This window comes from Rattus norvegicus, chromosome 7 (genome assembly GCF_021556685.1).
Source record: "Rattus norvegicus strain SHRSP/BbbUtx chromosome 7, alternate assembly SHRSP_T2T, whole genome shotgun sequence".
Taxonomy (NCBI): domain Eukaryota; kingdom Metazoa; phylum Chordata; class Mammalia; order Rodentia; family Muridae; genus Rattus; species Rattus norvegicus.
In genome coordinates, this window is record NC_141540.1 from 120,499,853 (window position 1) to 120,512,336 (window position 12,484).

At 52.9% G+C, this 12,484-nt stretch overlaps 1 protein-coding gene across 8 annotated transcripts in view; it reads right to left on the minus strand.

Moving 5' to 3' along the window:
• Positions 1–12,484, minus strand: part of Tmem184b (transmembrane protein 184B) — a 42,485-nt gene that overhangs the window by 7,168 nt on the left and 22,833 nt on the right. For all 8 annotated transcript variants that reach the window (NM_001173370.1, XM_087558216.1, XM_087558222.1 and 5 more), the window contains 4 exon segments: positions 1,327–1,402; positions 1,534–1,624; positions 7,760–7,925; positions 9,356–9,605. In NM_001173370.1, the coding sequence (NP_001166841.1) occupies positions 1,327–1,402; positions 1,534–1,624; positions 7,760–7,925; positions 9,356–9,547 (525 nt within the window). In that variant the 5' untranslated portion in view covers positions 9,548–9,605.

Sequence of the window (12,484 nt, forward strand, 5' to 3'; positions counted from 1 at the left end):
TGCAGCCCCAGCCCAGGAAAACACACACACACACACACACACACACACACACACACACACACACACACACACACACACAGAGTGCTTTTCCACCACATTGCAGCCCCAGCCCAGGAATTACCCCTTTTAACAAGTGCTCCAAAAGACTCAGACATTGGGCTCTGGGCCCGGGGACATCCTGGCCCACCCTGTGGCACTGGAATGAAGACAAGACTGAGAGCACAGGGGTGCCTGCTGGGAGCCTTCACATGTTCCCTTCACTCGCTGCCCTCACTGCCCTGTCCTGTCGAAGTCCAACAGCAGAGCCCAGGAGGGAAATGGTCTGTACCTGGTGTGGTACTGAGGCCAGCTGTGCTCTGTTCTGCTCCTGAAAGCACAACTCTGAGGACAATGTATGATCAAAAGCGGCTGTGAGTCACTGCTGGGCCAGGACTGGGTGGCTGAACCACATAAACAAAGGCTCTGCAAGCCCCACCCTGACCCAGAGCAGTGTTAACCCCTTCTCCATGGGAGAGAACCTGAGGCTCTCTCTGGGAGGCAGGACCAGTAGCAGAACTGAAGCTTGGGCAAATCTACTGACTGCTGCTGTGCTTGCAGTCATGCCGTGGGCCCTGAGCCCTCTACAGAAGCTGAAAAGAGGGATAGGCTGTAGTGCCCCTGGCAGTGGGAAGGTCATTTCTCTCTTAACTACTTGGCCATGTTGGAGGGACTGACAGAGGCCCTGCAGAGGCCCAGGGCAATTATGAGGTCTGGGTGTGGCACTGGCAGATGCCACCTCCCTGAATGAGCCAGAGCTGTGCTAAGGACAACATCCTCTGCCCCATCTGCCCCTTCAGTCACCTCTTGAGGTGAGTATGGCCACCTCTACTTTATAGAAGGACAAACAAGCAAATGGTGAGGTCACACAGTAGCTAGGAAGTGGTGACCAAGGAGACCAGCAGCCAGGGCGCTGTGACTGGAACGTTGGAGAGGGTGAGGCTGCACATTCAGGTCTCTTTTTTTGTTGTTTTTCCATTCTTTTTTTTCCATTCATTCAGGTCTTTAATGCCTAAACCTTCTTAGCCTAGAAACAGAGGTGAGTTTTCAAACTGATGTCCAGAACCTGTGTGCTTCCTGGTTCCTGAACACAGCAGGACTCTGGACCAGTCTCTCTGGCCCCGGGCTGCCCCTGATACTTTCACGGTGTCTCCAAAACAGCTTGGGGACAGCTGGGGGTCCTGGGGACCACAGGTATGGTGCAGGTCAGCATGTATACCAAACACCTCCAGGACAAAGGTCTGAACCAGGGCCCCTAGCCTGTTCCCCAACCCTGGGGCTGTCACATACCTGTTTACAGAACCGCAGGAATCCGATGGAATAAGTCTTTCCCCAGAGGCAGCATGTGCCATACATACAGCTGGACCTGGAAATGACATGTAGAGAGGGCTGGGGCCAGGGATGGGGTGGTCTGTGTGCCACCCAGGGGGTGGGTGGTCTGTGTGTACCCAACAGGAGGGGAGGTGCCCACGCAGGGCTCAGGAAGCTCATACTCACTCGATGGCCTTCCCTCTGATCTCGGACATGATGGCGCTCTCTCCCCCAAGGTACTCATAGCACAGGCTCAGGAAGTTATAGATGACAAAGGCTGTGAAAAGTCCAGAGCAGAGCATCTGGGTCAGCAGAACGAGCGGCCACTCAGAACGCAGCAGCAAGCCCAGGGCTGAGCCGCAGAGACACTCAGCCCTGCAGCCTCCTGATGTCTGACCCCTCAGGATACAGAGCAGCGTAGAGGTGGGGCAAAGAGACAGGCACCCCTGGGCCACCCTGCCCAGCTGTGGACCACGGCTCTACTACTTAGGAGTGTGTGGCTTCGGCAGGGCTCTCAAGCTTTGTGGCTGTTTCCTCCTCTGTGAACTTGGAACAAGTGCTTCCTTAGCCTGCTGTGGGGAGAACAGCCACTATATGAGGCACTACTGAAGGCTGAAGTACCCAGGACACGCTCCCATGTGGTCAGTAAGTGGTGTGACGCTCATTCCAGAACACCCTGAAGGGAGGAATGGAGTCCTACCCCAGTACCAACCCAAAGCCCCGGTACCCACAGCCAACACTGAAGGGATGAAACTCAAGGAGGTGGACATGGCACCTAGCCCCAGAATCAACTATGGCAAAGGCCAGGCCAGGCCACAGGCCTACTCTCAGACTGGCTCTCACAGGACCCTTCCTGTGGCAGGACAGGAAAGGAACCTTTCTTCAAATGGATCCCCCAGAGAAGCCACAGGGACCATCACCTCCTCCCCCTTGCCCAACAGTGTCTGCTTTCTTTCAGAAGACCTGCCACCGAGCTTACACCGTTCCCTTTCTGTGCAGTGTGTGCCTGGGCTGCTGGTCAACCATAGCCACACCCAGCTCTGACTGAACTGCTCAGAGTACCACTGCCTTCGGCTCTCAGCTCAGGACTGTCTATCTTAACAAGCACACAGAGTGGCCAGCACGCTGTTCATGGCAAGCAAGCACTAGTGAGTCACTAATAAACTCATCAATTCTCAGAGAAAGGAGACGAGAAACAACCTTCTCAGACATGCTGATCAAATCAGGTCCCCCGACCATCTGGAAAAATTTAACTCCTTTAGTAGCAAATATTTAAATCCTTTCCAAGGTTTCTACCCTGCCTTAGATGATTTAAGTTCCCGGATAAAAGACACACACAGCCTTTATACTTACAACATGCATTCATCCGTATAATAGCTGACCAGAGAGACATAGGTGGGGTTTAGGTTTGGCGGGCTTGGAGTCAGAGGAGGACCATGAGGGGAAAAGAGGAAGACAGGAGAAGTGGCCACTGGTTAGGTGAGCTGTAAGAAAATGGTCCTGAGGGCCGGCCAACTGGAGCTAAGATCAGCCCAGGAGAAACCCAGCACTAACTCGGGACTGTTCATAGGAAAGTAGGCTCTCACAGCACGGAGGGCAGGCAGCCGCCCAGCTTCTGAGCTGCTTAAGGCTTATTAAAATATAAAGGCTGTGTGTGTCTGTAACCCGGGAACTCAATAACCAAAGGCGGGGCAGAAACCCTGGGCCGGGATTAAAGTTCTACTGCACCTTTCCTAGGAAAATACAGGCTCACACAGAACAGACCCAACAATGGCATCGACACAAGAGCCATCTACACAGGCCAGGGACAGAACACAGAGGCAGGCTGACACGTGACCAGGAGTGGGGGTAATTCAGGCTGGGGCTACCATCTTGCCACAATCTCAATTGTGACTCCAACCTGGTCTCTAGAAAAGCAATACCTACCACAGCCTGCATGCCAGGCCGTGTGCTAGGCCCAGGGATACATTAGTGATCATGGGACCCACAGTCCAGAGTGATGGTCTCACCTACTCCTGCCCTGGACTACTGGATATCTAGAACTTTCTGCTTCAGTCCAGATACCACGGGTAAGGTTACAGACAAGAGTATGCCATCAGGAAGGGAGGATGAGGATCAAGATGAAACATGGAGGCTTGCCCACACAGCAGACGGGCACCTTGCAGTCTCATGGCAGACCCCACAAGAACTTCACATCATGAATGAACACACTTTTCTCCCTTCCTGCTTTTCAGGACTAGGCTTCATCATGTAGCTGAGGCTGGCCCCAAACTGGCAGAGGTCCTTTGGCCTCTGTCTCCCAAACAGGCTGGGTAACAGGCAGGTGCCACCACACCTGATTTGGAAAGAGTATTTCCAGTGAGCATCATCATCAGAGAAGGCAGTCTGAGCTCCTGGCTGGCTGTCAGAATCAGCATCAGAAGCAGACCCTCAGCAGAGACTGCGGCCCACCAGCCCTCAGTGGCAGCTTCTCTAGACACCAACTACCCAGACAGGAGACTGCAGTCTGTGCTACTGCGGCCCACTCAGTGTCTTAGCTGTGGTCCTTACCAACAGCCACAACGCTCAGCCTGGGAGCTCAGGACTTCAGTGAGAACCTGCTCAGAAGTGTCCCTGGAGCTGCGCCCCAGGCCGGGAGTTATACACTACTCAGTATACACCACTACCACCTACGGTAGGTACCTTGTATAGAACTGATGGTCCCGAGTGCATCTGGCTGCTCCAAGCTCTGTCCTCTGTTAAACTTGAGCACCTCCCCCTGGCCTCTGCCTCTCCTACACAGAAACTCTTAGTGGATCTGGAGAGGCCAAGCTATCTGGGCCATTCCAGATAACCGAGGAGGATATGTTTAGAAAACGACTGTCAGCTGTGGACTAAAGTACTTTCTGCTTGGTACACCGAGCCTCAGTATATCCCTTCCCATCTTTCAGGGGCACTCGGGCAATCACAGTACAATGGACCAGCCCTGGCGGACAGGGGACCTGCCTTGTGTAAACCTGCCCTCTAAGCTCCCCCCACACCCTCCTCCCTGGTGGTTCCTCATCCGCTCCCAGCGCCCCACAGGCTGCTTCTGATTCTTCCTCCCTCAGCCTCTCCCTTTACTCAGACCCACTGAGCTCTTTCTTACACGTCTTGTTTGTGAGCTGTGGCCATCAGGGTATCCTACTGGCAGCAAACTGCCCTATGGCTCTTAGTAAATTGCATTCACTTATGTATTTGGATGGGTGTGGACACGTGTGTGGAGATCAGAAGAGCTCGCCTTTCATCACATGGGTCCTAGGAGGCACTCTGGGCATCAGCCTTGGCGGCAAACATCTTTACCCACTGAGCTCCCTCCCTACTCCCGTCCTAGGCCCTTCGTTCTTTCACTGTACCATCTCTGTCAAGAAAGATTTTCATTTTGGGCCACATGTCAAGATTCGGTGTCTAAAACACAAACTCTGGGGCCAGGTGTGACGCTATATATCTGTAATTCTGTGCAAGGGAGGCTGAGGCACAGGGATCACGAATTAGAGGCCAGCCTGGGCTACACAGTGAGACCTATCTCAACAAGAATCTGAGCTCTGAAGTGGGGTGAAGGACACTGCGCTTCCTAGGCATGTAAAATCTTCCCTCTCCTGCACCAAGCCTGGCTGGCACGCATCAAATCCTGGCTACAAAGAGCCAGGCAGGCACCTGGTGTTTCACCATCATCACGTACGTCCTGGGCAAGTGTTGACACTACCTGAGCCCTGTTTTCACACTGTGTAATGGCTCTGTGATGCGTACCCCGTCTGGTGCCGGGGAGGGAAGAACCTGGGGTAAACTGTGAACGCCACACAAACATCTGTACAAAATACACTGTAGGGAACAGAGGAAGCCACATCTCCATGTCTGGTCATTGAGCCTCCCAGGCTCTTAGCTCACCCCAATACCATCAGACACCAAACCCATGGTGATTGGTTCTCACTCTGGCCTCGTGGCCTATCCCAGCTTGGTGTGAACTATAGCTTTCATCAGGTGGGTGCTAGATGGAGCTGCGGCATCCTGGAAAAAGTACTCGTTATCTCTGAAACTCAGCCCTCGCCAGGCTGCTAACTAAACTTTATGGTTTAAATAACTAAATAATTTTTAAAAGGAAATATCAAAGAGAAACAAGAAAAGGTCTCGGGTCCTGAATCAGGGAGTTCGAGCCCACAAGGCCTCCCCCAGCACAGTGATGACTACTCTATCTTCAGTGAGATTTTGGAACTTTGAGGTTAAAAGCAAGATCTTAAAAGCCAGAAGAATATGCAAGCAGCTGGATCAGAGTCCATCAGACTCCCTAAGAGCAGCAGCAGGAGCTGAAGTCAGTGAGAGGAAGCCTGCAGGACCCAGACAACAACCTCGAGGTGTAGACCCTTCCAAAAGACGCCAGTCACAAAGCAATCCACTGAAGACACTTCAGGCTTCCTACCAGCAGCCCTAGGGCCAGCTTTCTCAGGAGACTGGTGGAAGATGGGCCCTGACTAATGGAGAGAACCATAGATGAAGAAGAAATGGGGACAGGTGACCCAGGCAGCACAGGAAAAACCAACACAGGTCCCCAGAATGATGGTGACTGGCAGCCTGGGTGACGGCAGAGGAGGCCTTGATAGCAGGCAGCGCAGACTGCTAAGGAGAACCAGTGCTAACAGAGCCATACACGGCCACCTTAGGGAAAGCGGGACTGGTTATTAAAAACCCAGTTGTAGTGTTCAGGTATAAACCAGTGATAAGCACAGAAAACTGGGCAAACCCAAAATTAAGACAAGTAGCAAAACCCAGGCTTCTACACAGAAAGGATGGGGGTGGGGGGAGCTGCAGGCACAGCACTCAGGAGTGGTGGCAAGAACGCCCCGATGTATAAGGCCCCCAAACCAAAGGAAATGAAAGGAAGAGTGGGGGCAGCGCACAGCTCAGCTCTGGACAGTACGTAAGCACAACACGCAAATTCTGAACGCACACCTAGGGAAATCTATAGTCCAGGTGCCCGGCATGGTGAGGATAAGAGAAGAGTGTGAGTGTGTGAGTGTGTGAGCATGTGCCCGTGCGTGCGCCCGTGCGTGCATGTGTGCTTTTTTAGGTTAGAGCCAACAGAGATCTGAAAGGAAGTACGGAAGGGACAGGGTGAGAATGAGAGGGTCAGGTGCTGTGTGCTGTTTGAAAACACCCTGGGAGAAGATAGGCCGGAGACAACAGCGTTGCTAGGAGATAGGTGGCAGACTTCCTGAGCTGACCTTTCTGCTGGCAGTGGGGCTGGTTGGGGCAGGTTAAAGGAACAAAGGGGCTTCTGAAGTGGAGTGCCACCCTCTGTGCTCTGGGGTGTTGAGAGAGGACAAACTGGTAGGCCCCCCTTCCCATGTCCCCACTGTTTACTACAGGTCCTATCTTCAGGGCCCCTAGACTACACTGGACACACAGACAACCTAACACACACACACACACACACACACACACAGAGAGAGAGAGAGAGAGAGAGAGAGAGAGAGAGAGAGAGAGACAAAGACATATTCGCAGCAAAGAACAACTTTTTGCTTCTGAAAGAACCAGGGGAGCAGAAGCTGGTTCAGGTGCCCACTTGAGGTCCAGCAGCTGCAGGGAGGATACTTGAAACCCCCCTCCCTGCCCCGCCCCCAGAAAGGCTCCCCGGGGGTTTTCTGCTTTCAGGAATATCAAGCACAGTGGAACACCTGCCTCCATGCTCTCTCCTGGAAGGAACTTTTGAGAGCGCCAGCTGGGAGGAGGGTGCCTGGGAATCAATGCAGCCCACAGAAAGGCTGGGCAGGGCTCAGTGAGCTACTAAGTCCCTTTATTCAAAAATTATGGGGTTGATTGAGGTGTAGCACGTGCCTATGATATATGAGCCCCCCATTCCTCCAAAACACACACACACACACACACACACACACACACACACACACACACACACACACACACACACTGGGTTGAGGATGTATTTTTAGTTGGCAGAGGGCCTGCTTAGCACCTAGAAAGTCCTGGATTCTGTGTTAGCACTACATAAAACCAGGCGTGGTAGCATATACCTATAATTCCAGCACTTGGGAGGCAGGGGCAGGAGGATCTCTGAGTTCACCACCAGCCTGGGAGGGCTACACAAAGAAACCCTGTCTTGGGGTGGAGGAGTTTAAGGCTAGGGCTGGAGAGATGGCTAAGCAGGTAAGAGCATTGGCTGCTCTTCCAGAGCCTCATCCCAGTTTTCCACTCCCAATGCCTTCTTCTGGCCTCCTCAGAATCCAGATCCATCCTTGTGAGGTTGGTCCAGAGGCTCCCGAGGGACTGAGGAATGATGTGCCAGCCTCAGGTCCTAGAGATGAATGGGGGGTGTGCACCCCTGGCGCCATGGCCCTAGCTCCCCAGCCTTCCCTCAAGCCCCGCTCCACAGTGTGCTCACCCTCATAGCAGTCACGGACAGTGCCGAAGTACACATAGTACTGGTCGTTGGTGAAAAAGAGGAGGCTGAGCCAGGAGTCGAAGGCGTAGATGGGTACGATGAAGAGGATGCGCACAATGTGTCGCTGCTCGTTGGGGCGGCTGTAGCAGCGCAGATGCATGTAGATCTGTGTGGAGGGCACCAAGTCAGCCAAGGCCCATTGCTACTACACCTGCCCCCCACCCACCTGTCTGCCCTACTACGCCTGCCTCCCACCTACCTGTCTGCCCTACTATGCCTGCCTCCCACCCGCCTGTCTGCCCTACTATGCCTGCCTCCCACCCGCCTGTCTGCCCTCTTCCTCCCACCTGCTCCATGGGAAGAGAAGGCTGCTGACATCTGTCTCTATCCTTCCTTGCTCTATGGCCTGATGCAACTTACCTACTCTGAGCCTCAGTCCTGCTCTGTAAAAGCAGATGATAAGCCTCTCATCATGAGAGTCCAATCAAAGGGACCGCATAAAGCTGGTGTGGCACTATCTACAGCCACCTTCAGTTACAGGGGACAGGAAGGCCACAATGTGGTTGAAGTTGTGGTTCTCAATGTGTGATTCTCTTCATTCTGTCTCCCCAAAGTCAAGTTCCCAAAGTCTGTACTGAGTTAGCTGAAGGGCTGATCAAGGGCGAGTTAAAGCCATCTGGCTATGGCCACTCTGCCTTGTCCCTTCACAGATGCTAGAGAGAGTGGGGCAGCCGAGAGCCTCCCTCTGGAGGACATGGACACACTTCCGGGCTATGTCCTGTGCTCACATTATGCCTAGTTCCTCAATCTGCTGAACTAGGGCAGCACTGCAGTGTCCCCAGGGAGGTAAGAGAAGGCAGTGCAACTCAGAGGAAGCAGAGCTAAGAGCACAGCCTCAGTGCCTAGGCCCGACTCTCATGACATCACTCTTGGCCCAGACCAGGCCAGCCCTAAGGAAAAGGACAAAATATTTCCATCTGCTGTGAGCCAATTTCCTTGGACACTAATGGATCTAAAAAAGACTGAGATGAGGGGCTGGGGATTTAGCTCAGTGGTAGAGCGCTTACCTAGGAAGCGCAAGGCCCTGGGTTTGGTCCCCAGCTCCGAAAAAAAAAAAAAAAAAAAAAAAAAAAAAAAGACTGAGATGCACAGCAGCTAGTGAGGGGATGCCAGGGGCCTGAGCAGACTCACCCAGTCCTCTACATCCTCATGTAAGCCTCCTCCTTGGGCACCCAACCTCCCGAGGCGGTAAGGACAGGAGACAGGCAACCTGACTTCTCTCCCTGAGCTGCCACCCACATATACCAAACTGCTTCTCTGCCACCCCCTCAGGCTCCCAAGACATGTGTAACAGTAACAGTTCCAGGCTTCTGCTGGATATATGCATGGCCAACTGACTCTGAGCAGAGGATCATAGCAGACAAGTCTATGTCTTCTCAGAATCTTGATGCTTCCCTTGAGCTGGGGTGTGGGAGAGAAACCCTAGGAAGCAGAGCTTACACTACTGTAGCCTGGCTTACCTAAAGCATGCTTTGTGGAATTAGAACCCCCTACTCCCCAGGATACTTGGGATGATCCCCCATCACACCTAGGTACCTGGTGGCAGGTGATGAGTAGAGCTGTCCACACAAAGAAGCCGGAGGTGGCCTGGGCGGCAGTGGTCATCAGAAACACGGGGTGCTCCATGGCTGTGGGACTGCCCTCGGGGGTGGCAGAGACACTAGGTGAAGCTGCTGTGGTTGTGGGTGATGCTGGGTCTGGGGCCAGCGCAGCCCCCCTCACTGTCATGGTTCCCAGCCGCAGCAGGCTCCCTGAGAGAATCTCTTGCAGTGAGTGGCGGGCTGGCCTAGAGAAGAAACGGGAGCGAGGTGAGGTGAGGTCTGCATCACAGGCTCAGCCTGGCGTCTCTGGGCAATCACAATGGCCTTGTGATGGTCTGAGCCCTTAGTCAGACCAAGACCCTTGTCTGCCAAACGTCCTAAACATTCCCTAGGAAGTCAGGAGGCCAGAACACGGCTCGGGATGTAGGGGTACAGAAGAGTGCCGACGTACAGCTGTCAACAACGGCTTCCCTATCTGCGACCCTGGCAGTCCCTAAGTACTGCTGCCGAAGCCCTCCCATGGCACACAGAACCACCCCACAGGCCTCTTGGCACCCTCCTTTAGAGGCAAGGTCTTGCTATGTGTAGCCTAGGCAAGCCTTGAGCTCAAATCCTTCTGCCTCGGGTTCCAGAGTACCAGGATGAAAGACATGTACCACCCTGATGTGGGCAGAATTGTTCTTGTCTTTCTTTTTTTCTTTCTTTCTTCCTTTTTTCTTTTCTTTTTTTCAGAGCTGGGGACTGAACCCAGGGCCTTGCACTTGCTAGGCAAGCGCTCTACCACTGAGCTAAATCCCCAACCCCTGTTCTTGTCTTTCTTGCTGTTTCATTTTTGTTTTTGTTTTTCTGAGACAGGATTTCTCTGTGCAGCTCTGGCTATCCTGGAACTCACTCTGTAGACCAGGCTGGCCTCCAACTCCCAGAGGTCCCCGTCTCTGTCTCCCAAGAGCTGAGATTTAAGGTGTGAACCACCATCACCCAGCTTGGCAAAACTGTTTTATTGCTATGGGAATCTACCTGAAGGACTTGGCTTTGGGATTTAATGGCTTACAGCCACCCATCCCTTTGGGACCCAGCTGGGCTATCATGGAGACTTTATGATTCTTCCCAATTTGTACATCTTCAAACTTCAAACTATAGAACCCAGGACTTTACACAGGCCAGGAAAGTACTCTACCTCTGCCCCCTATACAACCCCCCCAAAAATCATCTTCGAACTCAGTGTAGGAATCCTCTTCCCTAAAACCCTGCCCAGACACTTCCCTGACTGTATACTCCAATCCATTTCACATGCCCTAACTATTCTCTAAGGAACACATGGTCCACATTCTGTCCATGAGCCTCTCTTCCTATCCTGCTCAGAGGCAGTGGGTCCACTATTCCCGTCTTTGAATCTCCTGCACCAAGTCCAGCACCCAGGCGATTTATCATACTCAACCTCATTACCGGCTTTCGGCCGCATTTCCAGAGAACATGAGTGAGGTGGCCCCACAACAAGGAACATGGCTGAACTGAGGAAATTTCCAGAGGGAAAGCGAAGCAAAGGGTAGATGATGTCTCTGTGGAAGCGAAGCCTTTCTATTTCTAGATGGAGCAGGGGTCCCATTTGCCATGGAGAAGTGATCCTCCTACAGCCCAGAGAAGAGCTGCTGACAGGTACCCACTGGGTGTTGGCCAACCGGAGCAAGGCTGGGCCAGAGACCGGAGCTACTTTCAAAGCACAAAACTTTCCAGGATCATCAGAATGTGCTCTAGGAGTGTGATGCCCCGGAGTGACAGCTGCAGTGACAGCATTGGGGGGGGGGGTCTTTGGAAGGTCAGGAGGGTGGGGCCCTCATGAAAGGCATTAGTACCCTGATGTGAGGGCCCTTCCCTGCAACTTGAAGACAAACAAGAGTTGACTATGAACCAGAGGTGGGCCCCACTGGACAGTGTGGTCAGAGCCTGGATCTCAGCTGCCGAGCCTGTAGAACAGGGAGAAACAGGCTGGTTTCCAGCATTCTGTTATAGCAGCCAGGAATCCAACTGTGCCTTCTACCCAGGAATCAGAGCCCTACGAGCCTCACCCTCCTCAGTGCTGCCACCTACTGGCAGAAGTCAGTGCTACCCAGCCATCAGGTGACCTGGAGGACCTGGAGGGCCCAAACCACTGACTGATCCACACTGCACCAGTGCACGCATGGCTGAAAGGGGTAAGAGGGGCCCAGCTTGATCACAGTCCCTTCCAAATCTCAGAGCTGGCATCCAGGCCACAACGTAGTGACATCCCTGTCTTTGTGAGGTCCAGACAACTCACACCTGCCCTATGGTCCAGAAACCGCCCTGCCTGCTGCTATCCCTGGGCACTCCTCCTTGGCTCCCACTAACACCCTGTTCTCCACATCTAGCTGTCAGAACACTGGGACCCAGGCAGAGACCTTGAATTGCTCTCTTCCACAAAAACAATCCCTAACCACCAACTAAAAGACAGATTCCAGACTCAAAAAATGAGGAAGGCATCTAAATTGGGAAACTGAAAAGCAGAGAAGGTGTCTGTGTGTGAGGATTGGTGGCAAGCTCTGGAGAGAGATGCCGTGGCGGCCTAATAACAGCTGCTGTCGGCACGGCTGCCAAGTCGAAAGCTAGCGAGCGCCAGAGACGTTTCTTTAGAAAGGTTTGTGCTATGAATCAACGTCTTTGCCTGTCACCCCAGATTAAAAGGATAAACATGGAGTGGGCAAAGATACCCCTAAATCTCCAGCATTTCCCCCAAATATTATCTTATGTTTGTTTTCTTTTCCCCCATGGCAACTCTGAAGTGATATCATCTACATCGGAACTAGAATAAAGATGTGAAACTTGGCTTTCAGCCCCCTACCAAATGATTTGAAGGTTTCTAGAACATTTTCTCAGACAACAGTTAAAGCAATGCCATCACTCTTAGACATTTGGTCCCTGGTCCCCTTAAAAGCTCCTCCACCCAGACCCAGACCCGAGACCCATGTGGAGGCTGCCAACCACATCTGCAATCCAGTCTGCATCACTCTAAGCTCTGCAGGACTGCTCACAACGTACACAGGGGGTGAGGGGGGAGTAGATCCTGGGACCCACTGCTTACAGTGTGTAGAGGAGAGTTGAGATCCTG